This window comes from Ambystoma mexicanum, chromosome 14 (assembly GCF_040938575.1).
Source record: "Ambystoma mexicanum isolate Mex_15411 chromosome 14, UKY_AmexF1_1, whole genome shotgun sequence".
Taxonomy (NCBI): Eukaryota; Metazoa; Chordata; class Amphibia; order Caudata; family Ambystomatidae; genus Ambystoma; species Ambystoma mexicanum.
The window spans coordinates 648616823-648644250 of record NC_090940.1 but is presented as its reverse complement, the minus strand read 5'-3'; the positions used below and the strand labels follow the sequence as shown (position 1 = coordinate 648644250).

Genomic DNA, 27428 nt, shown 5'->3' with positions numbered 1-27428 from the left:
AGTCCCCTGGACACCCCGCCCAGGCTCCAGTCAGTCTGTGAGAGCAGGAAGTGAGGGAGGAGTCCAAAACCCCCCAGCCCTTTTCTTACGCCATGCTTGAATGGGGACAAATCCCAGTGGGGGGCTGGCAGTCCTGATTGGACAACCAGAGCGCCCCTTCTTGTAAACTGCGGGGAGAGAATGCAGAGGTTGTGCTGTAATTCCTGATAAATACTGCACACCTGGAAGCTGAAGATATGTCAACCACTGGAACTGAAACCGAAGAGGAAGATGAAGGAAACGCAGCGGAAACTATTTCCAGCAACCGGAGAGCCTGCTGTGTAACCGGAGCCTGCTGTTGCCCTTCCTTCCAATCAACCTGGGGCCTCCGAAAACACTGACCCCAACCCAGAGCCTAGAGTGCTCACTAGACTCAAGAATACCTGCAGTTTGAGCCATCTCACGTGTTGCTGCGACCTTGCATTGTTGCGAATACCCCAATACCCTGGGACCTCAAGTCATTGTGCGGTGCACAGTCTTCCGAATTCGGAATCTTGCTGAAACTTCGTGGGCATCCTGGTGGATCTCCAGAGACACGGATCGAGTCCGAAAACTCCCCTCACCAGAGTGCTGGACCTTTAACACGCCAAGTATTCAACCGCGATTTTCTGTCTTCTGTGCTCCTTGAAAAGGCGCCAAAACCGCACAACCCCATTCAGCAGCGAGGGAAACCTTGCCTAGAGCCTTCCTCATCGATCCCTGCTGCAAAGTCCCTTCTGAGGTCCTGTTTTCAGTCTACATGACAAGGAAACCACTGACCGGGTATTTTGCTGCGGACCCTGAAGTTGTCCTCCTGCAAAAGCTTCTTCAATGCTGAGGCACTGTGTTGGCTTTGGTATGTACTTACCTTAAGCCTGTTAGGATTTCTGTGTAGCTGTGGGTTGTTTTCTGTGCTGGGGAGGCCTCTCATCCAGTGCACCCAATCCCACTGCTAGAATCCTGCTAGGGTGTCTTCTGCAAAGCCCCTGGATCCTCTTCTAACTCTAAAGTAAAGCACTCACCTGTTTGCCCAGTTTTCCTAAGGAACTCTGACTTTTGCTACTAAAGAACATATTCCGACACTGCCTGTTGGTCACTAGTCCTAGTGACCCCCGCTCCCTTCTGCCACCGAGAACACACATGCTCCAAGAATAAGGGAAAGACTTTCAAGGGATTGGGACTCCTGCCTAGAACAGAAAATAAGTGTTTAAAAAATTCTTACTTGTAAAGAGTTGGTTGGTATCTGTAATTCTAAGAGTGAACAGTTACAAAAGTTCTTACTGATCTTGAATGTGTGTTGCACTATTCTTAAAAGTATGGTTAACATATTTTCTTCCTTAGCAACTGTTTTGCCATTCTAATAGAAAGTAGATGTGAAGGTATTTTACCCTCCTGTGATTAGGTCGTGCTTCTTCCCAAAAGTAAAGTGTTGGTATCACCAGATTAGTCCTTTGAGGATAATTGTAGGAGTGTCCCCCAACTGGGTCTTGCTTTCCCTGACTTGCTGCTAGCCTGTCCAGAATAAGTCTACATTAGGTTGTTGCCTACCTAGAATATCTTTGAGTCATTCAGAAAAAGTGTGACATTGGGTTTTAGTTTCCCCTTCATTGTGAGGTTAAAAAAGTATGTGGGTTTTACTTACCTGTGTTAGCAGTGTGCCATCCAAAATAAGTTACAAGAGTTACTTCTTACCTCAATCTGGGGTTCCCTGATTTCAAAAGCACCTGTAATTGTATATTACATCCTTAGGTTTTACTCACCTGGTATAACTGTATGTTATGACAAAAGTAGTTATAGGTTTTTACTGCACCTAGAAGAAGTGTTCCACTATTCCAAAAGTGTATTGTACAGTTGACTGATTAAGTGATTTGTACTGAAAATCATTATACAACTAAGAGGGTCTACTCCCCTTGCATTACTGAATGTAATTGTAAAAAGTAACCATTCGTTTTTACTCCCCAAGAATAGGCTTGACCTATACTGAATGTGTATGAAAAGTTTTTACTTCCCTAGAACTACTGTTAGGTATTTCAAATAAGGTCTATACTTGGGTAGGTGTACTTTCAAGTATAGTGTTGTATTTTTATACTGTGATTTCATATAATATGTTAGTACTTACTTACTCCTAGATTTATCTGGGCCTACCTGTATTTAAAAAAAATCCTTTATTTTTACAATACAAAGTCTTTGGATCATTTGTATTACAATTTCACTTGTACTGATTCCACAGCCCTCTCTCCCTCCTAAGATAAGCCTGGCTGCTCTGGCTACGCTACCATGAACTCAGGTGGTACAGCCAGCCTTATACAAAGAGTGGAGTCTTGCACTGTCTCAGTTGAATGGTTCTACTAAGCCCTTAGTTGCCCTTCAGAAACACTGTCCTAACACCCTCCTTATGGCAAGTTCGCTGTATATCTATCACACCCAGTACCCTCGGTAAACATGAAATATGGGCTTCGCTAGAAAAAAACCTTTGTCACTGGCGATACTACGCATCAACAGACTGGTCCTCATAGATACGCTCAAACGCACCATGCTCTTAGCCCTTCTGTAACCTTAGAGGGGGAAGGAATTTTAGGAGGCCCCGCAGCCGCTCTCCCCACAAACGAATAGTCGGGCTCTTCATCCGACCGTGAGGCACTGAATTCGCCAGTGATGACTGTTGCCTCTGCAGGCAACACTTACCATCCCCGCTTCCTCCTTCCATTGCCCAGCACTCTAGCCTTCTAAAATTGTCTGCATTCAGAGGCTATGATTAGCCGGCTCAAAATAGCCCTTCTTAACACTCGCTCATTAGTGAAGCATGCACAGGATTTGCATGACTTCATTCTGAATAGCAATGTTGACATACTTTGCATAATGGAGGCGTGGATCCAAGACACAAGCGGTCCTTCCATCGCCTTGGCCTCTCCTCTGGGTTACACATATTTCAGCACTGACCGTTCGGAGGGGCGAGGGGCTAGGGTGGCCATTATAGCCAAATCTAACCTAACCTCGTTTCCAGCTGCCATTTCTTGCAATGGTTGCGAAACGTTACACATCAGAATGACTCCCTCCCCTCAGTTTTGTGTTAACATAATCCTTATCTACCATCACCCCCGCTTCATGCCTGAGTTCAAAGAGGAAATTCTTGCTTTGCTTAATAATTTAACTAGCCCAAACGCAGCTATTTGTAGGGGATCTTAATAGCTGGAGAGGCGACAACCATGACAAAGAGGATGTTTATCTAGAAGCAGCTCTACTGGATAGCGATCAAAGTTATTAAAGTTATTAATTCCGAACCAACTATGGCCAACCACCACACCTTGGACTGGATTGTGACCAGGAAACTTAAATCTGACAATGTTGTTACCTCCCCATGCATTTGGTCAGACCACTTTACCATCAGTTTCACTCTGGATCTCCCAACATACTTGCCCAGGCCTTCCAATACCAAGAAACTGGTCACTGGGCGCAACTTTAAAAAGGTGTGCTCATCAGATCTTCAGCTCTGTCAGAGTCCCTCATGTCCAACTCATCCACTGCTGATCATGTGGATCGATTAGTTTATGTTTTTACCACCACTTTCTCTAAAACGCTTGACAATATTGCTCTGGTACTGGTTCACCCCAGAGCTAGAGGTCTTGAACAAGAAAAACTGGTTGTTGGAACAACTCTGGTTAAAACATCCTTTGGACACTACCCTGTTGGATTGAAAACAATGGGACAAATCCCATACATCCTTAATTGTAGTGACTAATAAAAATGTCTTCAACTCTCAGATAGAACAGCCCTATAACTCGACTGGAAAACTCTTTGGACATTCTGAAATCCCTTGAAAAACCTAAAGCCAACCAATTTTCCTTTATAGCCACCGATCTAGATTGTTCTCGGACGTCTGTGGCATTTAAGGAGAAAATCTCTACTACCTAGGAGAGAATTTTATTAGCCCAGGGCTTAGATGATTTGGTTGCAGGAACACCAATTTACATGATAGAAAAAGGTGCGTCTTCTCCTAGTTTCTCTTTTCCCCCCCGATCTCACTTGCAGATAGAACTACCATGCGCTCGTCCATGCATTTTACGTCCTGTCACTTCAATCTTCTGCCTCCCAAAATCATCTTGAAGCATAAAGATGTGTTCGCCCCATTCCTTACACAATTTGTTAATGCCTCGTTTAGAGACAGTCAAGTCCCCACTGAACATCAATTCCCAAAAAACAACCCTCGACCTTACTGATTCGAACTACTTAAGGGCAATTACCAACTGCCAATTTCTTTTGCAAATCCTGGATATGGTTGCCACTGCCCAATTACAAGCCTTTGCAGAACTTAGACAACCTCCATAGGCGACAATCAGGGTTTCACCCTTCTATCAGTACGGAACCCACTCTCAATGATCTCCAATTGACAATCTTGAACAAAGCCGGGATGTTGATCCTTTTAGACCTGTGCGCGGCTTTCAACCTCGTCGACCATGAGCGTTTGCTTCAGTGCAGAGGCAGAGAAATGGGTTCAGTCTTTTTTGACCAATCGTGAGTCCAATATCCTATGGGGCTCAACCTCTTCCTCTACCTCATCCATTCAGTATGGTGTCCCCCAGGGAGCTTCCATCTCGCCACTTCTTTTCAACCTGTATGTGTGTTCCTTCTGTTCACTGTTGGAAGACCTGCCACACAGCTGGTCATCAAGCTGTGTGGGGATCACCCCCAGGACTCTGACACTGAACAACATCTATAACTACATCGAGAGATGGATGTCCACTAATTGGTTGTGTCTCAACAGCAACAAAACCGAGCTCCTTATTTTCGGATCTCCTCAGGCCCGTTCCAAATTGGACCCCTCATATGATAACCTCCTGATATAAGGTATTAATATCAAGACCCATTCGAAAGTCAAAAGCTTGGGGGTGTCTCTGGAGGCATCACTGAATTCAGAGACCCAGGTGCAAAATCTCAGCAGCACCTGCTGGCTACTCGCCCCTTTCTTAATGAAAAGAACTCAATGACCATAGCTTGAGCCACTATTTTGTCAAGGCTGGATTATTTTAACACCTTGTTATGTGGAGCTTCAAAATCCAACATCCAGGCCTAACAAATTATTCAAAGCGACGTGGTTTGTGTGGCTTTGAACATTCCCAGAAGGTTGCACATATCTAACTCTAGGAAAGACCTCCACTGGCACCCAGTTCAAGAGTGTATTCAGTTCAGAATCGGCACCTTGATGCATCACTCTCTTTACAGTAAGGCCCCGGAACATCTGAAAGCTCTGACCCCTCCTTACCAACCGACCAGAAATCTGCGATCTTCCTCTCTTGCGCAGCTGCAGGGAGTCAGGTTCACAAGATCCAGGTATGTAGGTAGGTCTTTCCCGGCCATTGCGTCCTCTTTTTGGAATGCTCTACCTATCTCCATTAGAGCTATGCCTGAGGCTCTTCAGAAAATACATGAAAACCTATCTTTTTAGGTAAACTCCCCATTTCTTCAGGTAGGTCCGTAATGACCTTAGACAATTTCAGGGTTTGTTTTCCGTTGTCCGCCTGTCCCCTTTATCTGTTGTCCTTTTGTGTTTTTTTTGCACCCCGATGCCCGCGGTGCATTACACAAATTCAAAAAATAAAGGGGCATAGCCATATGTTCTTACCCCAGTAGAAATGCACCGAGAGTAAAAATAATAATTTAGCATTTATATAGCGCTACAAACCCTCAAGTATCTGAGCACTGCTTATTATTACCCACGGTGCGTGGTGCTCATTTATCGACCTCCGAAGGATGAAAGGCAGAGTTTGACCCTGCCGGAATTCGAACCTGCATCAGCAGGCTCTGCACAGATGTCAAAGCGAGCGCTCTACTCGCTGTGCTATCGGTCCGGCTACAATACAGCTACAGATCACAGAAGAGCAACTCGCAACAGATGGGGTCCAAAAAGAAGCAGGCCGGGTTGTTTTAAATAGCATCAGACTGAAAGAACGGAAGGACGCTTCCACGGTGAGACTACCCTGTTATCATCTGGAATAGAACAGGGCAATGGACATAGGGAACCAGGCAGTTAGTCTGCTTAAATTCGATGCAAGTTGCGTGCTCCTCCACTCCTATGCTGTTTTTTATAGACTCTCCCTCCCTCTTCTGTGTTTAGGTGTTGTCTTCTACAGCCTGTAGGAAGTCATTCAATCCACGCACTGTGAAAAATAAAAAGGTGTAAAGTTATTTCCTTATGTCTCAATTGGTCTGTTGTCTCTTTATACTGCTTGTGGTAAAGTTGCTTGGTAGAAGGAGGTTGGGGGGGGGCTTAGAAATGGCTATGCATAATGGTGGAAGCAACTACAAGACCCTTTGCTGTATTCAGGATATTCTCCAAGTCAAAATGTCTGGCAGAGGTCAGACTGCAAAATGTCCTTGAGCGACCAACATTTTTTAATTTAAAGAAACGTACACCACTCCCCCATCACCACATGGATCAACATTTATAAAAAGATAGACTCCTTTCATGCAGGTGCCTTAATGCCATCTTAACAAATATGGAAAGGAGGACTAGGCAGGGGTGCCATATCTGTATTGGGTACAGACCCGAGACACTCAGCAGCAATGCAATGGCTGCCAAATTGGTTGTAACAAGTCCCATGATGTTGCCATCCATCCATCCACCCATGCTTCATCTACTCCAAATGTACTGAGTCCCATTTTGAGATTCTCCATGACCCATATGCAGACAAGTCATGGTCCATCTCAAAGGATCCCAGCTAACGCTTCACTGATGATGCCCAACCAGCGACATGTTGCTTGTGGCCCCCCCAGGTAGATGGGATGTGACCAAGTCACTCAGACCGAGAGCTACTTTTGGCTGAAACCACATCTGCTTAGCATTTATTTTGGCCCTCCTCTTCTTTATTGGGACATGTGGTTAAAAGATCAAAGCAGTAGCAAGCTGTCTGCAGGAATTCCCAGCAGTTTATGAGTGTTGGCTCAAGCGTTCCCTTCAGGAATAAAAAATGAAACCCTTCTGTGTAAACTTGCCTTTCCCTTCTGGGTCTCGAAAGTCGGGCACTCCTATACTGTTTGTGGTGCAGTGACTACTACCGCACCACCTAGCAAGCATTCCAATCCATTACTTCTGGCTAGTTCTGCCATAATAGCTTGAGAAAGATAGTTGCTGAATACTGACCGTAAAAGGCTAGCACGGTCTCCTAGGTGGTAGTGCTGAAGTTTACCTCCTGGATTAAATAGAGAACGCACCAAGCATGCAGAGGTCACCGCCATGCTGTATTTTGAGAAGCTCTAAAAGTTCTTCATTAAAGCTATTCATTTATTTTAAAAAAACATATGTAAAGTCGTTTTGTGGGCCAGGCAAAGCTCAATGTCAGTGCTGCTGTTCAAATGCTTCAGATCGAAGACTGCTATGAATTAACATTTCCCACCCCTATTTATACAATTATTGTTGGCTTTAAACCGCTTGAAGACTGAGTCATGGTGAAAGAAACCTAAAAAAGAATTTGCTGCAGTGTGCACAGGAAATAGGCAAACTACTGTTGGAAAGGAACCAGGGTCCTCCCGCACCCCCAAGCACTTTAAATTTAGGCAAGACTTCTTTTAAGCGCTATAATGGACTAGGGTGGAGGAGGGGCACTGGGAAGGCTCTCTCATGCAGATATATTCAAATACACAGACACAGCAAGGCACTGAAGGAGGCAGTTATTGTTTAAATATAAGGCGCAATTAACTATTAGCTGGATACATTTGTAATGTCAGATCCTATGTATTGTAAAATCTTAGTACGGTAGATGCACACTCCCTCCCTTCCAGGAAGAATGTGACTACAGGCTTCCGTGGTGTTCGCTAGCACTGGCAGAGTACATGAAGTGATTCAACAGCTGTCTACTGTCCGGCAAGAGTCCATGCAGGCTAAAAATGGGATTTGTATGTTCCGTACGACAAAATGCAGAAGGTGACAGATTATGACAATAAGGGGTGAATAAGACTACAGGGCCTAGATAACATTAGCAGAAGGAGTGAAATATGGACAGAATGAATGAAGTTATGCAAATGTTTAGTTTTTCCCTTGGGCTAAGCCTCAAGGTTTGTAAAAGTCTGCAGTGCTGCAGTGTGTTTCTGTATAAGGCAACAAAACGTAGAGCAGCATGTTCTGACAGAAACCACTGACAATGAAGAAAGGAAGGCTTTGGAGAATCCCTTGTATGGAAGAAGGATGGATTGGGATGGAGCTATTGGTCATATCGAGTGACGCCACTACAGTAAGACCGGACTATAAAAACTCCTGCCTGGTACCACTTTGGCAGAGGAAGGAACAGGAAGAGGGACAGGAGAAGACTGTTCAGGCAGCAGAGTCCTTTGCTACCATCCTCATTTTGGTAAGATTAAACTTTCTATCCTTACAAGATACACTTTTGTCCTTATTTCCCTAGAGGGTTGTTTTTTATTCTGGTGTGAGCGTAATTAGGGATACCCTTGCACTAAACACATACAAAATGCACAGCTACAGAAGAACTTTGCCAAAACCAAATGGTTCTGATACAAACTTTAAGTAAAGAATATTTCAACAGCTAAATTGATATAATGAAACTTGCTAACACATTAAAAACATAACTTACTGTGTGCGTCAATTACTCAACTGTGATTTCAAGCTTAGGTGTGCTTTACCTCCCATTCCACATCGCGATTACATAAATGCAACAAACAGCAATTCCCAGGCAACCGGAGTATGGAATCTTGCTAATACCTCTTCTCTATTTCTTATTCTCCGTCTCGACAAGTCCTCTTCTCTGCTATCGTTCATGTTTTGGTCAAACTCTCTGTACGATGTTGATCCGGGGGGAACCTTTTGGTAATTCAAGCTCGCTTCAGGAATGTGCTGCACCAGCTGTAACAGAAACAATTACTTTTATAGGTATATATTACCAAACAAATGTATATTTTAATTTTCCAAAGGGTACAACCTTCTTCTACCCGAGCACAGGGATGGGCTTCTCTACAAACCATACTAACACGGTGTCAACAAACAGACATGGACAGTATTTATCAAACACATTCTACAATATAACTCTACAAAGCCTTTTGCAATTGTCATTTTGGGTGTCCATTCAGTGAAATCCCTGGAGAGTTTAGGACCTATGAAATTCACTATGCATATGGGAGACTACTTTTACCAGAGTCGGAAAGCGCACACTAATCCCCAATTTAACAGTTATCCACTAATGTTATGGTATTGTGTTTAACAGAGCGCACCACTGCAGTGCGCTTGCTTTCAGGTGCTCTGGCAGATCTAAAAGAGAGGTGGGCGTGCGAGGGTAGTGTGGGAAGAGGAAAATCCAAGACACTTGCTGTCATGTTGATGTGTGCCAATGGCTGCGGCCTGAACAATGCATGTGGACCTGTTTCTAGGTCGTGTGTCAAGAGCAAAAACAACACTGTGTGCAGAGGGAGGGCCTTGTGTACATGCGGCACTAGGATGCATTGGCCAAGAATGAGGCGATAACAGAGGTGCAGCCTTCCGTTTGCTGTTTTTGGGATATTTGTTTTTAACTGCTGCGTGTGAGCGACTTAGTTGGTCTCTGTGTTCTAGTATGCTTGAATGTAGAAATAGAAGACGCTAGTGCAGGGAGGTTAGTGGTTCAGAGGGCAACTTGCAGCCTCTACTCGGTGTGGCCATGACAAGGTATCAGTAGAGGTGCCATTATGGAGTTTTTCTACAATCCCACTACCAATAATTAATAATAATAATTAAATTTAGCATTTTATATAGCGCTACGAACCCTCAGGTATCTGAGCGCTGCTTATTATTACCCACGGTGTGTGGTGCTCTAGGACTTTGTAAGCGGTCTCCTTGGTGTAGTAATTTATAAGACTCTCTTCTTGGCAATAAATATCTACAACTACTAGTATAGGCCTGCACCACTCAAGGCTTTGGTAGGGTGGCAGAGCAGCCATGCTTAAATTTGGAAGGGGAGAGGGCTGGTGGAAGGTACAAAGAACTTGTAGCATCCATATGGTCCAGAGAAACACTTATACACTCTGTAAGTTACATACGAATAATGGTTTATTTTATATACAAATTAACAACGGGGGGTCTTGGGACTCCCTCTGCCAGACATTAGTCCTGGTTACGAGAGACTTACCCAGAGTCTTTAGCTCACTATCTTTCACAGAGAAGAAATATCCCAAACATATCAGTCTTTGTCCTGCCCTGGGGCAGTCCAGCACCGAAATGCTAGGCAATTCTCCTCTGAACAAGAGTACCAACAGAAACCCCAGACACGTGTTTCGGTCTGGTTGGACCTCATCAGTAGGGTGGATCTGTGCCTCTCTAAGAATAGTGAGCAAGGGGTCTACGTCTGGATTCCCCTAGTAATTTAGGGTGAGACCCAAAGTTACTTAAATACGCAAATTAACAAGGAGGGTCCTGGGAGTCCTCCTGCCAGACATTAGTCCTGGTTACGAGAGACTTACCCAGAGTCTTCAGCTCACTATCTTTCACAGAGAAGAAATATTCTAAACATATCAGTCTTTGTCCTGCCCTGGGGCAGTCCAGCACCGAAATGCCAGGAAATTCTCCTCTGAACACAAAGGAAAAGAATTCAGAGAAAGGTAAGTACTATCACAAGTAATAAACACAATAGAAAACCAATGTAATACTTCTGGTAAGTAAAAATACAGCATAGAAGATGTATCGAATGGCAGTATGCAATTCAAGGTAAGTAAAAACCACTTTTTAGTAAACATCGTAGACCATTCTGTTTCAGGAATACACTGATGAACATCACCATCAATAGCAGGTTAGTACTTTTCAAGACTTGTATAACTTTTCAGAGGCCCCAAACCTTTAGCCGTCCATCCCCATCTAGGCACGAGTTCAAAGTCAGATTGGGAGGCAAAGCAGATGAGGCACAGCTGCAGAAAAGGCAAAGTTCCAGAGGATTCTTCAATTGCAAGTAAGGAGCAAGCTTTTGCAGGTTAAAAGGGTTCTGGAACTTCAGGGAAAGGTCCCTGAATATGCACAAGCTTTAGACCTGGGCGAAAGTGTAGGAGTGGACACCCAACCACTGGAATGAGCACTCGCGCATTTTAAAAGCGACAGAATTACCACGAGTCCCACAGTACCTTAGAAGTGATGAAGAAGAAGCTGGTTGCCTTCATTATGTAGCACCTGCAGACCTGCTCCTGGCCCTTGATTATGGTGATGAAAGAAGGGACTCTTGAAGGGATTTCACAGCAACAGTCAAAATGGGGACCCCCAGCAAAGGATCCTTCGCGCTCTAATGCAGATCTGTGGTTTTGCCACCTTTTCACATACACCAATGAAGAACGGTTCGTGCCGGTCGATTCGCCTCGTTTGCTTGGTCCTGCACTCTGGTGAGGGGACTTTGAGGAATGGAATCTTGTCTCTGGAGGTCCCGGAAGGAGTCCACCAAAGTTTCGGGAGGATTTGTTCTTCGGAAGACAATGCACTGCCGGGTGGTCGCAGGTCCCAATTGCAGCTGAGTAAGGTCGCAGGTCATCTTGGGATGGCTCAAATTGCAGGTCGTCTTATGACCGATTATGCCCATCAGTGCAAGGGAGGAAGTCATCCTCTTCCGAGCTTCCTCTGTCGATTTGACAACACAGTCAGGACAGTAGCGGTCACTTCAGTAGGGTTCTCCAGTCGCTTGTAGGTGTTGCTGGCGTCTCTAGTTGTCTTCTTCAGATGTTTGGTTCCAGTGGTTGACTGTCTGTGCAGCATGAGGTCAGCCAATCAGCGCTCATGCTACATTCAAACTTTGGGGGTGGCTGTCCTTGTTCCAGGCAGGCATGCCAGAAGACAAAGACCAGCAGAGTTTTGGGGTCCTCCCCTTCTTCCTATCCTCACAGACACTGTTGAACCTCGACGGGCTTCACAAAGAATTCCCGCCAAAGAAAAGTCAAACCAGGACCTCCCCACCCAGCACAGCAGAAGGACCAAGAAAGGACAAGCAACCCAGATATGGCGAAAAACAAAAACAGCCACCCCCCCTTAGGCAGACTCTACTTAGTGCTACCCCTTCAGAATAGGCAGTTGTGAGCAGGATGTTGTAGGAGGTGCTTCATTTGGTTGCGGTTGGTTAGACTAATTCTGAGTGACCTTGGTCGGCCCCCTTTAATATAACCTACAACGACCAAATTAAGGGTGTTATTAACAACTGCATATAGCCTTGAGGCACTCTGGAGCGCTGGCATCTCTGGCAGTGGATAGTTTACAACAATTGTTCCTGTAGGAGTGTGGTATGTGAGAAACCTGAAGGTGTCTCACCCGCTAGTCCCTGGGATCTGTCATACAGGTGGCCAGGACACGGCCATTGCTATTGGATCCAGTTCCTGGGGGTGGACCAGTGCAGGAGGATCACTTGGATGAGCGGTCTTCGGGGAGTGAAAGTGGGACACTGAAGGGTGAGATGTGATATCCCCTTCCCTGTGACACCTTTTCCCCATCCTACCAGGTAGGATATCTAGAAGCTCAACCCGCCCCCCCACCTTCCCGACACAAACATTTTCTCATAGACAGTTCATTGTGAGCGACAACGGACTAACACCAGAGCAGTATACCGGACATGTCCCAACAACCTGGTCAGGCAAGGTCAGGCAATTACTAATCATTACACACTATGGACTCCCATCACACTTCCCCACACGGAAGAGGAGCCTAAGACCAGGAACTGAAGGCTGATCTATCCGACCCTGTGCATCAAAGGTATCTGGGGCGCTCCCGTGTTGATAACCTGGTGAGTCGGAGAAGCCGATACGAAATCAGCTTATGTTTGAACCAAGGTTGCAAGCAGCAACATTGTATGAAGAAATCCACAAAGGACAGTGTTTGATGTGCATGTGATGAGGGGCAGGAACAAGTGGAAACTAAAGGAGTGAATGTAATTTGAAAAAGCCAAGTAAGATACCAGATACAGAGTGGTCCGGTGCCACGTGGGTGCTCATTCGAAGGTCTGTGCAAGGTATCCAACTGGATGGCAACTACATTGTAAAAAAGGAACTTTGTAACAAAGTGGCCCTGCGACGGGTCGAGCTAAACCCTGTGCACATTCGAATGTCTTCGATAGGTATAAAGTGAACTGCAATTGGCCCGAGCCCAGCTGAGTGAACCTAATTGAATCAGAAGAAGGGATCTGAGCCCGGCTGAGGGGGATCCGGGGTGAACCTGAGTCTCTTGAGTAGGAATACTTTTGAGATCTTAAAATAAAGGGATCTGAGCCCGGCTGAAGGGGATCCAGGGAGAGACATCCAAATCATATAATTATAAGAAGAAAATAACTTTCTATTTTTGTTTTGTACATCATGCCCTCCGAATCAAGAGACTTGAGCACAGAAGGCCCTGATGCTGGAATTGGAACTGTATCCTCGTGTCAAGAAAGCCAGAGTGTGTTCTTGGTTAGAGTGAACCACCTCACCCCGTGCTGAAAACGTAGGGAAGGGAGACAAACGGCCCGAACATCCAGACTTATATTTCGTGAACACTTTGTTTTCATGACAATTCCCCCACCCTATTTGTAAATTAGCGGTAAGGATTGGCAATAGGTTTTTAGCATAGGCCCTTTTATTTTGACAAGACTTCACTAGGACTGCATTCTTTATTATTTGATGGTCGTAGCTTGCTCCCATCTTTAGGTTTAGGCTTAGATAGGCGTTTATCACACCGCTTTGAAAGTTCAACAAACACCCTTGAACTGTGGTCACTTGTGTCTGCCTTACTTACAGGAAACACTTGGAGGAGTGGAATGCATGGGGAGCATGCAGCATTGGGTTCTGAATAGAAAGGGGGGGGGAGGGCAGAGGGGGAGGGGTGAGAGACTGACCTGGTGAGGTTGCTACAAAAAACTCTGCATGCTACAAGGTCAAAGTGCGGGAAGAACGCACCGGAATACTGAACATTAATTCTATTGGGCACCAGGGGATGGAATCACAGTGGGACACCTGGGAGGAAAACCTCAGGAAGCAAATTCCAGCGGGCAGAATCACAGTGGGGCACCTGGGAGTAGTTTAGGTTTAGGTGAATAGTAAAATAGAGAGAAGGTTAGCGAAGGCTGCAGTCAATCAAGTAACACATAGCAAAGCATTAAAAGACATAATACAGGAATGTTAAGGGAGAACATAGCCAAAGCATGAAAGGGCCTAAGAGGGCAAAACAACCTGGTCTCCTCACTGCACTCCTACCCACTGGCCTGCGACGACAGCTCCCATTTCACTTTGCCACTGTGAATCGCACGCTCCAATGTTACTCTAATTAGTTTCTCAACCATGCAAAACGGGTAGGGTAGGGTATGTCAGCATAGACATGGCAAGGCAGCGAATGTACCAATGTAAGGAAGGCCAAGGCACACCAGAAACAAAATGGAATGCGCGAGGGTCCCAACACCACCAAACCTCATTAAAAAATGGAAAATGATGGCAAAGGGTGGGATAACCAGAGTGGCATACACAAGGGTGCAAAGTCAGCCAGAGAAACTATGGGATGAAGCAGGAAGAAACTAACGGGAGGTCAGAGAGGGGGAATTGTTAGGGAGGTTTACACGAGTTGCCGTCTGTGACAGAACTTGAAAAGCCCACCTTAGGTGACAGGGTAAAACCTTTTAGTGTAGGCCTGTACTACCCAAAGGTTTAGTAGCAATGGCTGAGCAGCCAGGCTTAATCCAAGGAGGAAGAAGGACTGTAGTGAGGCACACAGTACTTAGAGCACGCATAGAAACACTGACATACTAGAAGTTATATGAAAATTGTGATTTATTTTATATACACTAAGGTTGTAAAAGTAAGGCAAGTAAGTACTATTTGCATTTTAATATCACAGTTAAAATTAAAGGTCGCACACTTGTAATCAAATGTAAAGCAACTCAAAGTGAGAGAAACTATTGATACTTGGTAGCAAACATTAGATTGACTCTTGCAACTTCAATTAACCTCTGCTTAACCAATCTTTAAAAGTCCGTCCCTGTACTAGGTGAGTCTCACAGAGTCTAGAGGAGTTCCGGGGGTCCAGTGATCAAGGGCTGAGGAGGAAACAAGCAGGTAAAGTTCATCAATCCCAATCAAATTAATCAATCATATTAATCAATCATATTAATCAATCATATTAATCATAATCTTTCAATCATAATCAATCGTAAGTAGCAGTTTATCAATTTAAAGGCCCAATGGGTGGTTCACTCCAATGGGATTTAGGGTGCCCTGGAGGGGGATGCAAGTAAAAGCTCAACTGCAGACACAGCGAGACCAAGTTAAGTACCTAGTTTCGGGACAGTACCTTTGCAATGAAGAACTTTATGCAGCAGGATGGTCCCCAATGTGGGGCGACAGTTTTCCCTGGTTCAGATTTCTGGGCCTAGATGGCTGAAGAAGGAACTTTGGAGGTAACAGACAGAGGCACTCGAGCAGTGGGACGCCCAGCAGTGGAACTTCATGGCACTGGGGTGATGGAGACCTTCCCAGGATTTAGGTCAGCGACTATTGACGTCAGATAGGCTTCTCTTCAGTTCTCGGTCCACGACTCAGCTGAGGGGACATCTAGGAGCGGAAAAGAATCACTGCAGGCCCACAAGGTTCTAGCCGAAACTGTGCTTTGCAAGATGTTGCACTGCAAAATGACACAGGTCCCAGGGTATTGGGGGTTTGCAAACTGGGAAGATTGCAGCTCTTTATGGGATGGTGCAAAATGTAGGTCGTCTTCAGACTGGTTATGCCCACCAGTCCATTGGAGCTAGTCGTCTTCAAGAGTTCTTCCTTGTTGCATATAATTTGGGGGAGGGTCTTCAGTGGTCACTCAATGGCTCTCAGTGATTTGGAAGTTACTGGGATGTGCTTCGAATTCCTGCTTTGAATCAGTCCAGTGGTCAACAGAGATTCAGCTCCAGGACCCTCCCCTTTATCCAAGAAAAATGGCTGACATGGATCTCATGATCATTGGGAGGGTGGCTGTCTAAGGGCACAGGCAGCCTCCCAGTTCAAACTGGTTCCAGGCAGTTACAAGACAGGACAAAGACCAGGGGAGTTTTGGGAACCTCCTCCACTTCCTGCCATTTCAGACACTCAAGAGAGCCTTGATGGGCTTTCCAACGGAAGCCCGCCGAAGAAAAAGGGCCATAAAGAGCTCCCCCACCGAGGCAGGCAGAAGAAGACTCAAATAGGAACAAGTCATGCACAGGGCTTAAAAAAGTACAGCAACCATCTTAGGCAAATGGTGGCCCTAGTGTCCCCAGTCGCAGCTGCAAAACCAGCTTGCAACAAAAGTCATGCAAAAAGGTACACTACCACCAGCCTGTCAGATGAACTTCTAACAGTAACACAAAGTTAATGGAACGGTGAGAAAAGGGAGGCAATGTTTCCACTCAGCACTCCACATAATGTGGGGTGTGCTGATCTCACAAAATAAAATACAGGCTGGACAAGAGGGTCTTCCCCCCCCCTGCCCTGGTAACATGTGTCATCACAGGCAAAGTGAAAAGGAAAGCTCAAGGCTCTTTCATCAACACTGCACAGAAAGCGATATGCACTGAAATAATAAAACGTAGGTGCTAGAAAATATGGAGGAAAGCATAACTCCATTAAAGGTACTGAAAAGAGGTAAACAGGTGTCCCCAGGTTAAAATCAGAGAATGTGGGAGTGTGGAAAAAGGTTCCCACTCAGTCAGGAGAATTAGATTAAAAATACAAGAGTCCAGCAAAAAGTGCTGGGGGTCTCGCAACAGGTGGAGAGAATTTCACTCAAAAAGGAAATCACTCCAACAGGACTAACTTTAACAAGGCCTAAATCTGTGGCAAGCATTAAGGGAGATAAATGTGCCAGGATTTGGAGTTCAACAGAATGAAAGAACGGGCACCATCTGCCTTCTAGCACATATCTGAAGGGCACAAACTGTGCAGAAAGCATTAGGCCAAACAGCAAATGCCACGGCTCGGACTCTAGGGTGTACACAAAACAAAAAAGTAGCAGTCGCCGTCACCAATAAGCAACGTATGCACAAGACCTGGAATGGCGCTGCAGGCTTGGTTACCCGTGCATAGAGGCTTTCAGAAACAAGAGGAAATTGTGGATTTGCACGAGAACACTTAAGAGTAGACACTGGAGTCGGACTAGTTCTCGTCATTACTGGAACTTAAAGAATACACATTAGCGCAGCCTAAATCATAAGATTGCAAAGGACTGAGGAAGCAGGACAGCCGATCATGCAGAAAGACTGAGCTAAGGCAATCAGGATAAAGGACAAGAAATGTAGCTATGATGTTTGGATGACATTTTTAGAATGAAACAATGTATTGGCATTTCACTGAATGGAAAATGCAATGTTTGAATATTAAACATCACATTTTATAAAAATAGAATTATAACCCAGTATAACCAACGTAGGAGGATACAAGTCAACAGAATAAAATTCAACAAAAACAGGATTCAGAAGAGTAACAAGGTAGGGTGGAGTGGGCACCTGATATGAAGATTTTGACCACAAAGGAGTGTTGGCCATCTGTATTGAAACAGAAGTAAACAGCAAAAAAATGAAATACAATTGCAATCATCTAGCATGTTACACAAGGTGCAGGGCTAGAAATTATACTCAGAACAATGCTAATGGAGATAAAATAATAATTGAGATAAAATAATAGTTACCTTTGTTGTAGATTCTGCACTTTAGTCACTCACATACAAATGTGTGGACACAGCAGCACTCTCATGGACAATACTAAGGGCAACAGCTACCCACAGCACGGCCAAAGGCGCACAAGCGCCACATTGACTGTACAAGGCCTTGGCAATCCGTATTTGGCCAATGTGGATCTTAATCAATACCTTCCCAACTACTGATTTATGTGGATTTTAAGATTGGGTTGGAGCATTTGGGGAAGAAAAAAAAAAGACATTGCATACAAAAGCAAATCTCTAATAACTCAAATTCTATAAAGAAAAAAAAAATCCAAATAAAGCTACCAGGACTACTCTTATTTAACGAACAAGATCTAGAAAGATATTTCTGGAGAAAGCCCTCTTATGGATATGTAACCCAGTATTCTAGAGCCTTGTCATTAACCAGGTGAGGACCTTGCACAGATCACGGACTCCACAGTCCTCGGTGCTCAGTGGAGGCACTGTAGGAGTTAACCACATCTGAGGTTTCTCCACATGGGCCCAACCTCAAAGATGCAGCCCACATTTGTAAATGACAGTCTATGAACGCCAGCTCCATCCCCATGTCCTTCACCCAGCAACGCCACTTGTCCATCCCCATCTCCGAGACCCGTTGCTCCCCCCCCCCCCCATCTACAACCAAGCCCTCACATTGCCCCTGAAGACCCGCAGACTCATCACCGGAGTTACTCCGCCAGCGCTGACCGAGCGCCAGACTGTGCACCTTAGTGAGTGTAGGGGCCTGTGGCAGAGCTTCAGCACCCGAACGGCCAAACTGGAGTTCTCATGCACAGCTTTCCAACCCAGCCCTTTCTGCCGCTATGCCCCACGCTTCAGGGGAAAATGCTTCAGTCATGCCCACACAATCCCAGCCTTCTTGGCATCCAGTGCACCTCCTCACATGAGCGAATGGGAGTTGAGGTGGTCGGAGCCAGCCCACATCAGTGGTCAACACCTGACAATTCTGACCTACTAAACTGTCTCCCCCCCTGTCCCTATCCTCCCACGTTTATGGTTGTGTGCTGTAAATCCCTCTGCTGCTTTGTGACTAGGATCCACAATGGAAATACAATAGATTTCAGAGTACTGCTTATCCAGAACAGGTGGCGACTAAAACAGTCACATGTCTCTTAGAAGCAACAAAAACACTTCATCGATTGGGGATTATTATTTTTTTTTTTTTTAAAGAGAATTGCTCTGCATGGATAAATGAGCAACACAACATTTTTTATATAGCAGGTTGCATCAGATCTAGCCTGCATCCTGGCACTGTAATTATGGCAGTTATTGACCAGTGTAGAGGTAAAGGTAAAAGAATTAATCGACCTCTGACGGATGAAGCGCTGACTTGACAGTGACTCCAGGTTGCGCATAGAACTCTGGAGTGAGCAGGTACAGTACTATTGGAGAGACTATTCAGGAAGCAATATTTGCTTGGAAAACTGGTACTAATGTAAATGAAGGAGTATACGGACTACACAACAGTGTGACGGGGTGCCAGGTATACTAATAGTATTTGTCAAAAAATGTGTGCCTTCCTTCTTAATGATTTAGGCGTGCAAACCTCAGGTCTACACGGTTATTACCCATCAGCCCAAGTACACAACGAATATCACCAAACGTGTGTTTAAAAAAATAAAAAGTACTTCTGAAGTCCTTTATTCATATGGTTGCCTCCAAGGCCTATGCAGATAATGGACTTAGTAAAACAGTCATAGTTGGGGCATACACCAAGTGTATCATCACTCTGTCGACTGGTTTCAGCGGTGTGCGATTGTCGGCTTTCTTCAGGACAGAATACAAATGTACTTTGGCTACTACCAATCTGAGTTTAGTGACATGGTCAGCATAATGTCACGTATGCCTCTACTGCACTGAAATGGAAACAATGCTTTCCTCTTTAAGTGAATCTCTTGTGTTGTGCGTCACCAAAGGAAGAATAAATAGAAGTAAGTTACTGGGTGGCCTGCAGGCACATAGCTAAGTTCCATTCCCAGTGCCTTGAGGTCTCATTTTTAGTCTAGCATCAATTCCAAGTACTCACATTCTTCCAGTGAGTACTATTACATAACATCCCCTTCATAGTGGACCTATTCTAAGCTCGGGGGCATTCAAGGAATTTCAGGTACACTCTACGCACTATACCTGATATTTGTATGTGCCAAAACCGGCTGGTACATCGGCCATAGGACCACGCTTAATGTTTTGGCCTTTCAACTTATACTGGCAGGCCTTTAATAGCCAGTATGGCCCACTAGCACAAGGAATACAGACTATATCAACTTTAAAGAAACAATCAGGTGACAGCCTGGGGAACATTTTTGCTTTCTACATCAGAGTAGGCCCTGGTGTGGCACTATGGAGAAGGACAGGAAGAGAGTGGGGCAGAATTGCCGGCCGGCCAGATACACTCTACAGCCTAATACCAAATTGAGAATAGTATACTGAGGCACTTACCTCTTCCCTTGCAGAGATGGTGGAGGCTGGAGTGTTGGAAAGAGAGCTTAGCGAGGTACTCGGTCCCGTCCCAGATGAGCTCTGTGAATCGCCATCCCCCGCCACGTCGTGGATCTCTCTGGCAAGAATGGCCACGTCCTTCACCAGCGTCTGGCTCAGTCTTGGCATACAAAAACAATACACTAATGCTTTCTTGTTCATAAAAGTTTCACTTGAACTAATATAGAATACTTTAAACTGGTGTCACTACAGAAAATGCAACCTACAGGAAAGTCAACTATGCATAGACTAACACCACAAGGATAAATTGCAATTTTATTTCATTTTCAAGTAAGCAATGTGTTGAGATTTCTTTGTTACCACACGTAGAAAGCTTTTCACATTCATTCTGCAAGATTGAAAATAATGGCAAACAAATTCATAGTGTTGTTTTCATGGTGGACTAGATACAGCGGTGCACAACTCATTCCATAGAAAGAAACACATAATGGACTTGGGCACTTACACAGGAATGAGGTACTAGACTTTGCTGTAAACCGGTCTGCAGCTCCCATTCCCAACTGCTTGTGCATGGCAAGCAACGGTATCACTCCCAGAATTAAGGGTCAGAACCAGCAGCACACCATGAAGATCCGAAATAAAGCCCGACTTTGGCTGGAAGTATGCTCCACCGAGGTGAGGGGCCATTTCCAGATTTAAGAGGGCATCGCTGAATCTCACAGGCTATCCCGATTATGGGCCAAAAGAAGCCGCCAATAAAGTGCTTGAATAAGCAAAATTCAGGCTTTCTTCCGAACGCCATTAACCCAACCAGCGGCTGCACGGTGGGCAGTGAGGGCGGAGGTTCTAAACTGTTCTTCTGAAGAGTGGCATCACAAGTTTTGTTTTTTCCAACTGGTTTACCAAGCCCTTTCCCCGACGAGCCCTGATCCAATGCCTCATCAGAACCTCGGATGTCCCCCGCTTGGAAGCTTGACGTCTCCAACGCTTACGGTGTCCCAGAGACACCCTGTTCCTGTGCCAGTAAACGTGCACAGTTCGCTCTACCCTCTGCACTGGCTGGTGGCAGGCAACCATTTAAAATTATAGTGGGATGGAGCCTGAGGGGTGTCATGGCGGGTGCCCCTGCACTAAGGAAATCCGCTGCCGAGATCCACCGCTGGCTGTTCTTCCCTATGGAAAGGCACATGGGATGACAAGTAGGACGACAGCCGTAGCCTCTGCATATCATGGAAAGTGAGATGGCAGAAACCGATCTTGCTGGGCTGTGAATAAGGGGGCTGGAACCAGCATACTAAGGGAAACCCCTCGAAGGTTCACATGAAATTTGAATATGGCAGAAACACTTGTGTATAGGCGCATTATAAATGCCTTCTCATATCATATCATATACCATTGCCCCATCACCCCCTCTCCAACTATGAAAAGAAGACACCTTGGGAATGAAGTGGTGTGTTCACTAAACTCTTTTTCCAATTGAACCTGGGAGGCTGAATTCTTACTTTGTCTAATCCAAACTATGGAATTTTTTATTTTTATTTCACATCAATTGATTTAAATTTAAACCTAAGATGCGGATGACTTAATACAAACACACACATTTCTCCCAAATAAGGAAAGAAAAAGGAAGAAAAAGACCCCTCAACCCAAAGGCCCGAGTTCATACATAGAATTCAGTCGAAATCACAGATTGTCCTTTTCGTCCAAAGTAGCAAAAATCTCCCTCACAAACTGTAACATTGCCAGTGTTATGGAGAGCCTCCCTCCGCATCTTCGAGTGCCCCACCAGTCCTCCTGCGTTTTTGTGTTAGATTCCCCGAAGAATCTTACCAAGAGCCCATCTCTTATAGATGTTAAAGCTTCGCACAACAGTACTAGATGCTTCAAAGTTTCAATACTGTTGCCACAGATCCGACAAGTCAAAACTCTCTCTTCCCGGGCCTTTGTTCTCCTTTCGGTGACCTCCCTCGTGGGGTAGAGGTTCAGCCAAAGTCTTAGAAAATGTTGCATCTCCAGCTGGGAAGGAAACCTCTCAAGGTACGGCAGAACTGTTCCTCTTTTGTAGTGTTCGTTTGGTTCTCCTTTAAACGATTTGTAGGAACTCAGTTTTTGCTTAGTCAAAATCCAGTCCAGATCCAATAGTTTTGACTTTACTCCAATCAGATTTTCAATTAATGATTTTTCCGAGTGAACAATGTTAGACAGTATGTAAGTAGGAAAGAACACCAAAGAAAAACAAACAAAAAGGGACTGCAAGAAAGTCAAGACTGCCACAGTGGACTTTATGAATTTATAGACCAACTGCATTAAGCCGACCATGAAAGGTAGATTCACCGCGTTGGACATGATCATTAGCAATGTGCCTGCACTTTGCGTTGCAGGCACCAACAAGTAAGGAGCACTAACGCCAATCGGAAGCCAGTCCATCCCTCTAATTTCCAATTGGGCAGATACAGATGCTGCAGTGCTCCTGGGGTACTCACAGTCAAACTATGTACATGAGGACTCATTAAACCTTGGAATTGCTGGTGACCTTCACTAGTAGACTAATGACCTGCACAATGTAAAGACGCGTTCTTGAAGAGTTTGCCCGAAGTCTGCACAAAACTTTACTTGCATTATCAGACGATAAAGTATTATTTTCTAATAATCCCTCACTCGGTGGTTGATATCACCAGGTGAGCCAAAGAAGCTTACACTGGGACACAATAAAAAATAACATGTCATCAGTTTTACTTTCTTCCTTAGTTGCGGTATAAAGACTACGGCTAGAGCATGACTCTTCTATGGTCGGTTCATAGAATGGACTAGAGCATTCCTTTAGTCTGAATTCTTCTTGAACTGCATATTTCCCCAAGAAAGGAGCATATATTAAGTGCTGTTGCTATGCTGAGTGTAGGCTTTATCGGAAAGGGATTGCCAACACTCTAACAAGTAAGTCTCTGCAAATATGGAAGGCACCCATTGTAACAGTATTTGTGGATTCTGGGGCATGGAGAAAATCACCAAGAAGTGTACAAGGCGGTGGCAAACATTTAGTGAATTCACAGCTTTCTATGGAGTTCTTGAGATCTTTAGCTTTGTGTTCTTCTAAACTAATGTGGCTACCACAGACTATACATTACAGCAGATCAGTCACATACATGTTATTTGGGAGATGTTCATAAAGTCTCATCTTTTCTTGGCATTTTGGGACTTTTTAGTTTTGCTTTTCCTCATTGGAAAGCCAGGTCTGCAAGTCCCAATATGTAAGGGGAAAAAAGATCAGAAGTGAACGATTCCACATTAGAGAAGTGAATACACTGGGAAACAGTTGCCACACAGCAATTGAAGTGTTTGCCTGGGGGCAGAGAGTGTGCAGCAGTGGCCCTACTTTTATTGACGTTGCAGAACATTTTGCAGAAAGCCGGAGCAGCTCCTTTTGAATGGCTTTGAAAGATGTGTTCCCAGAGTGTTCCGCAACAACAGGCCATAGATTTGCAGTAGAAATTCTGTCTTTTCCAGGAGGCAATCATTTCAAAAGCAAGAAGTAAACGACATGAAGCCGCTTCACCGGCCTCGTCATGTGTGTTGCGGTCATACAATCAAAAGTCAATGTTGTAACCGTGGCTTGGAAAGTGGCTTGGCCAAAGCTCCAACATCAATAGTTGACCAGATGAAATCTAAGGAATTAGAAAACAAAGGCACTGTGTCCCTCGACAAATACACAGACCGTACAGCAGTATCTTTGGTCAACCGGTGGCGCTTGGCACCCTTTCAACCAAACCTAAAAGGAGGGTGATAGCAAGCGCCTTGCTGTTGAGTCGCATGTATGGCTCATAGACAAATGTTAACTTTGTTTAAAGGGACGTCAAATGTCATTTTGTAAAAAATGCCACTTCTTACTATTGTTTTAAATGCTGCTGGATTTCTCTATTCAAGTGACATTCAAGATTAAGAGTGCTTTTCCGACTTTGGGCAGCATCCAGACTGAACTGTCTGCAATGTCTAGAAAGATGCAGAGAAATTGGCAGAAGACAGTGGGAGCTACCTGCAGATCAATCAGAGTGAAGGGGCAAAATAAAAAGGATGCATGTTCTTTTACTTTCTACTAAGTTAACATACCTGGAAGTTCTAACCACCATGGACCCGAATGTGGTGTTCCTACCCATACTGATACCACACACATACACACGCACACACATATACACACCAAGATCTGGCCTTAAGTCCCTGTAGATGGTTGCATGGCGATCCTGCCCCGTATAAAATAGCTAGTGAGTCTACCTTTCTCGGTTCTCTAATTAATACCACCACCACTCAATGCCATTCTTACTAGCCCTACTAGTACATGCGATTAAAATGCAGGATATCAGTGTACACCCATAATGAAACATACACTCACCGCGCAATCTCTGCTATCTCCGCCGTCTGTGCCATCAGGTTCTGATATGCATCTGGCTCGTCCTCGTAGTCCTCGTACTCCTCTTCACCGTTGCGCTTATGCCGGTGCGACGTGGAGCCATGCGGCCGCGGCGTTTGTGTGGCTGTTGAAGCATGGGAGCGTTTGTGTTTAGGAAAGCTGAGCTTAGAGCCACATTCCTCGTCTGAAGTGGACGTATAATCTGAGCCCTGCTGTCTCCGTCTCGAAGCTTAGCCAATGAATTGGTTTCGTGGCACAAGGGAAGAAAAGAATTGAGACTATAAAGAGCAACTGGAACAAGCCCAAGGACAAGAAGGTGGCAGGCAAGACTTCTGTGTCGGAAATAGGAAAGACATAACTGGCCAAAAATGCAAGCTTTTTGAGAAGCCCGTTGCCAACACGCACAGCTTTTATAATGAGAAGGTTTCAGAAGCAGAGACCTATTTGCATCTAGGAAGAAAATTTGCTGTTTATTTCATCGACACAGAAATCCTAGCACCGTAGAACGGCAAAAGTTGTTTTGAAGCCACTAGGATTCTTTCACACAACATATATTTCTTCTGTTGGCTGGACACAAAAGGTAGCTCGTCTCTCTTGCTAGGCATGCATATGTCCTTGTTGAGCCAAAACGTAAACATGCATATTCTGTAACCACAAAGTGCCGGATGTTTCAAAAGCGAACGATAAAGCCTATAAAATGGTCCCTCACAATAGCGCAGGGATGCCTACATGTGTACAGATCAATGTATGTTCAATCACAAATGTGTTTTCTGAATGAACGTACTGGGGATCCATCTTTCAAGTATGGAGAAACAGTTAAAAAAGGAAGAGAAATGGAATTCAAAATGATCATTCAATTTTGAAGAATGCAAAAAAAAAAAACAGCAAACACTACATATACAGGGATGTTTCAATGAACTCTCAAATAGAGTTGCCTTCAGTAATTTGCAGTGACAATGGCTCAGGGGCAACGCGCTCCTCTTGGCAACAAGACAAAGCCGCGCAACACTTGGTTCAAAACGCAAAGTGTGCACTCACCATGGGGTAGTTAGATTTGACTCGTGGCAAGTAGGAAATGATGTGCTGTGTATAGGTAGAGATTTGAGGTGGCGAGTGACTTTATGTCTGGTTTGTAGCTTGCAACTCGAATTTTGGTTCCCTGTTGGTTTGATCCACTGTTAGGAGTTCCTAATTAACCGCAACATAAGTAATCAATGAATAAAGTTTGATGATGATATATATGAGGGAATGTGCATACATTATTACCTGGGGTCTGCAACCGTTTGGCTTTCCAGATGTTTTAGACCAAAACACCCATCAGCCCCAGCCAGCATAGCAAGTGAGAGTTTTAGACCAAAGGTTGCAGACCCCTGCACTTAGCAGTTTCAACAGTTGGATAAAAGCTACAATTTGTTTGCCATGCGGCTTAAAAGTGCCCATTCGCGGTTACAGAAAGTAGCAAAGTAAACCGCGCCCAGGGTACCAGTTTTAAAAGGTTCTCCCACCGTCTACAATTGTTTCGATAGGTCTGAAGGTGATGGAGAGCTGTCGGCACCAACCACACGCATACGTTTTCGAAACATAGGGACCTCCCTGCCGGAATACTTAGGAATGATTTTTGTGGTTGGTTAACACTATGAATACAATAAATAAATATATCCATACCAAATCATTAAAGTCATTTTTATTCTTAAGAAACCGGTTTCTTAATGTTATTAAGCAACAAAAAATTAGCTCAACAAAATGCCAACAGAGGAAATATAGGTTTAGCGAAAGCCCCTACACGGGTACGTAGATGTAGCTACGTGGTCATGGAAAATACAGTACCCGCGAAGGAAACACAAGTTTGGTTTTGGTTAGTAGAAAGTAGTAGTAGGGAGTAGAGAGCGAGAACAGACCGAGCCCAGGGCACATAGGTTCCATGCTCGGGGACCAAAAGCTCTTGTTAGTAGGATGCAGCAAAGCACCACCGAAAACCAATTCATGTTAAACAAGAGCTGGACATATCTACAGTTTTCACTTACACTTCTGGTGCCCAGTGTAGAGGGTGCACAATGTTAACTTAGAATTAGACCTTATTTTTTGGTGCTCGTCATCCATGAACAGCACCTTACCCTTTTGCGAACCCCAAAACATGCGCATAATGTGCAACAGAACATTACTTTGAGAAACAGGACATGCATTACTTGATTAAACAGACAGTTGATGCACAAGGGCACAGTGGGGCAGGGGGGTTAAAAAGAGTTTCTTTTATGTGGGGGGTGAATTCTCAGAGCACTAGCACACTGTGTGAATGGCTTTAGCAACACATGCAACGCAAAAAAGCAAAAAGGGGGGCAAGCAAAACGCCTGCTTGATAAGGGGATCTCCCCCTCCAGTGTTTAAAGCACATAAGCACATGCTTAAGGGTTTTAAAACATGGATAAAAACACATACTTATTAATAAGATCTAAGAGGAAAAAAGGCATAAACATGCCGAGCACCTAGATGGCACGGCAGTATGTTTTTCATTAACAAAGGGCATGTTCAAGGGAGGGCACAGAGTTTGCAGCCAAAACTGTTCCCTGCAAGTCTTGAATGGCAAAACCTAAACCTGGAGAGTGAAGGAATTAAGAGGAGAACCCGGAAGGCTGCCGTTAACCCCAGAGGGAAAACAAATTATAAAATGTTTCACTGCACGCAAACCATAAATCAGGTCTCTTCAGTGGTTCTAGGGAATCCAGCATGGAACATAAAGGGAAGTAAGCAGGACACAAAAGATTGGGGGCTGGGGAATAGAACACACACATTTAAGAGACTAGAGGTTTTTAGTCTATATTTTTGTTTTGGACCTTCCTGCAACAGCCCTCCTAGAAATACGGCCTACACTATGGTATTCAATGTGCAGAAGGTCCCTTGTTTTCCACTATTCAACCAGCTATTGACCAT

The 27428-nt window shown here is 44.7% G+C and overlaps 1 protein-coding gene across 4 annotated transcripts in view; it reads right to left on the bottom strand.

The window, feature by feature from the left end:
* CEP170B (centrosomal protein 170B) overlaps nt 1-27428 on the bottom strand; it is a 249526-nt gene that overhangs the window by 55782 nt on the left and 166316 nt on the right. The window contains exons 12-15 of one of the 4 annotated variants that reach the window (XM_069638152.1): nt 24483-24729; nt 20099-20258; nt 17445-17483; nt 8729-8869 (exon numbers count right to left, since the gene is read on the bottom strand). In XM_069638152.1, coding sequence (XP_069494253.1) covers nt 8729-8869; nt 17445-17483; nt 20099-20258; nt 24483-24729 — 587 coding nt within the window. The remainder of the gene's footprint in view (nt 1-8728; nt 8870-17444; nt 17484-20098; nt 20259-24482; nt 24730-27428) is intronic. The other 3 variants (XM_069638154.1, XM_069638153.1, XM_069638155.1) reach the window with 3 other exon arrangements.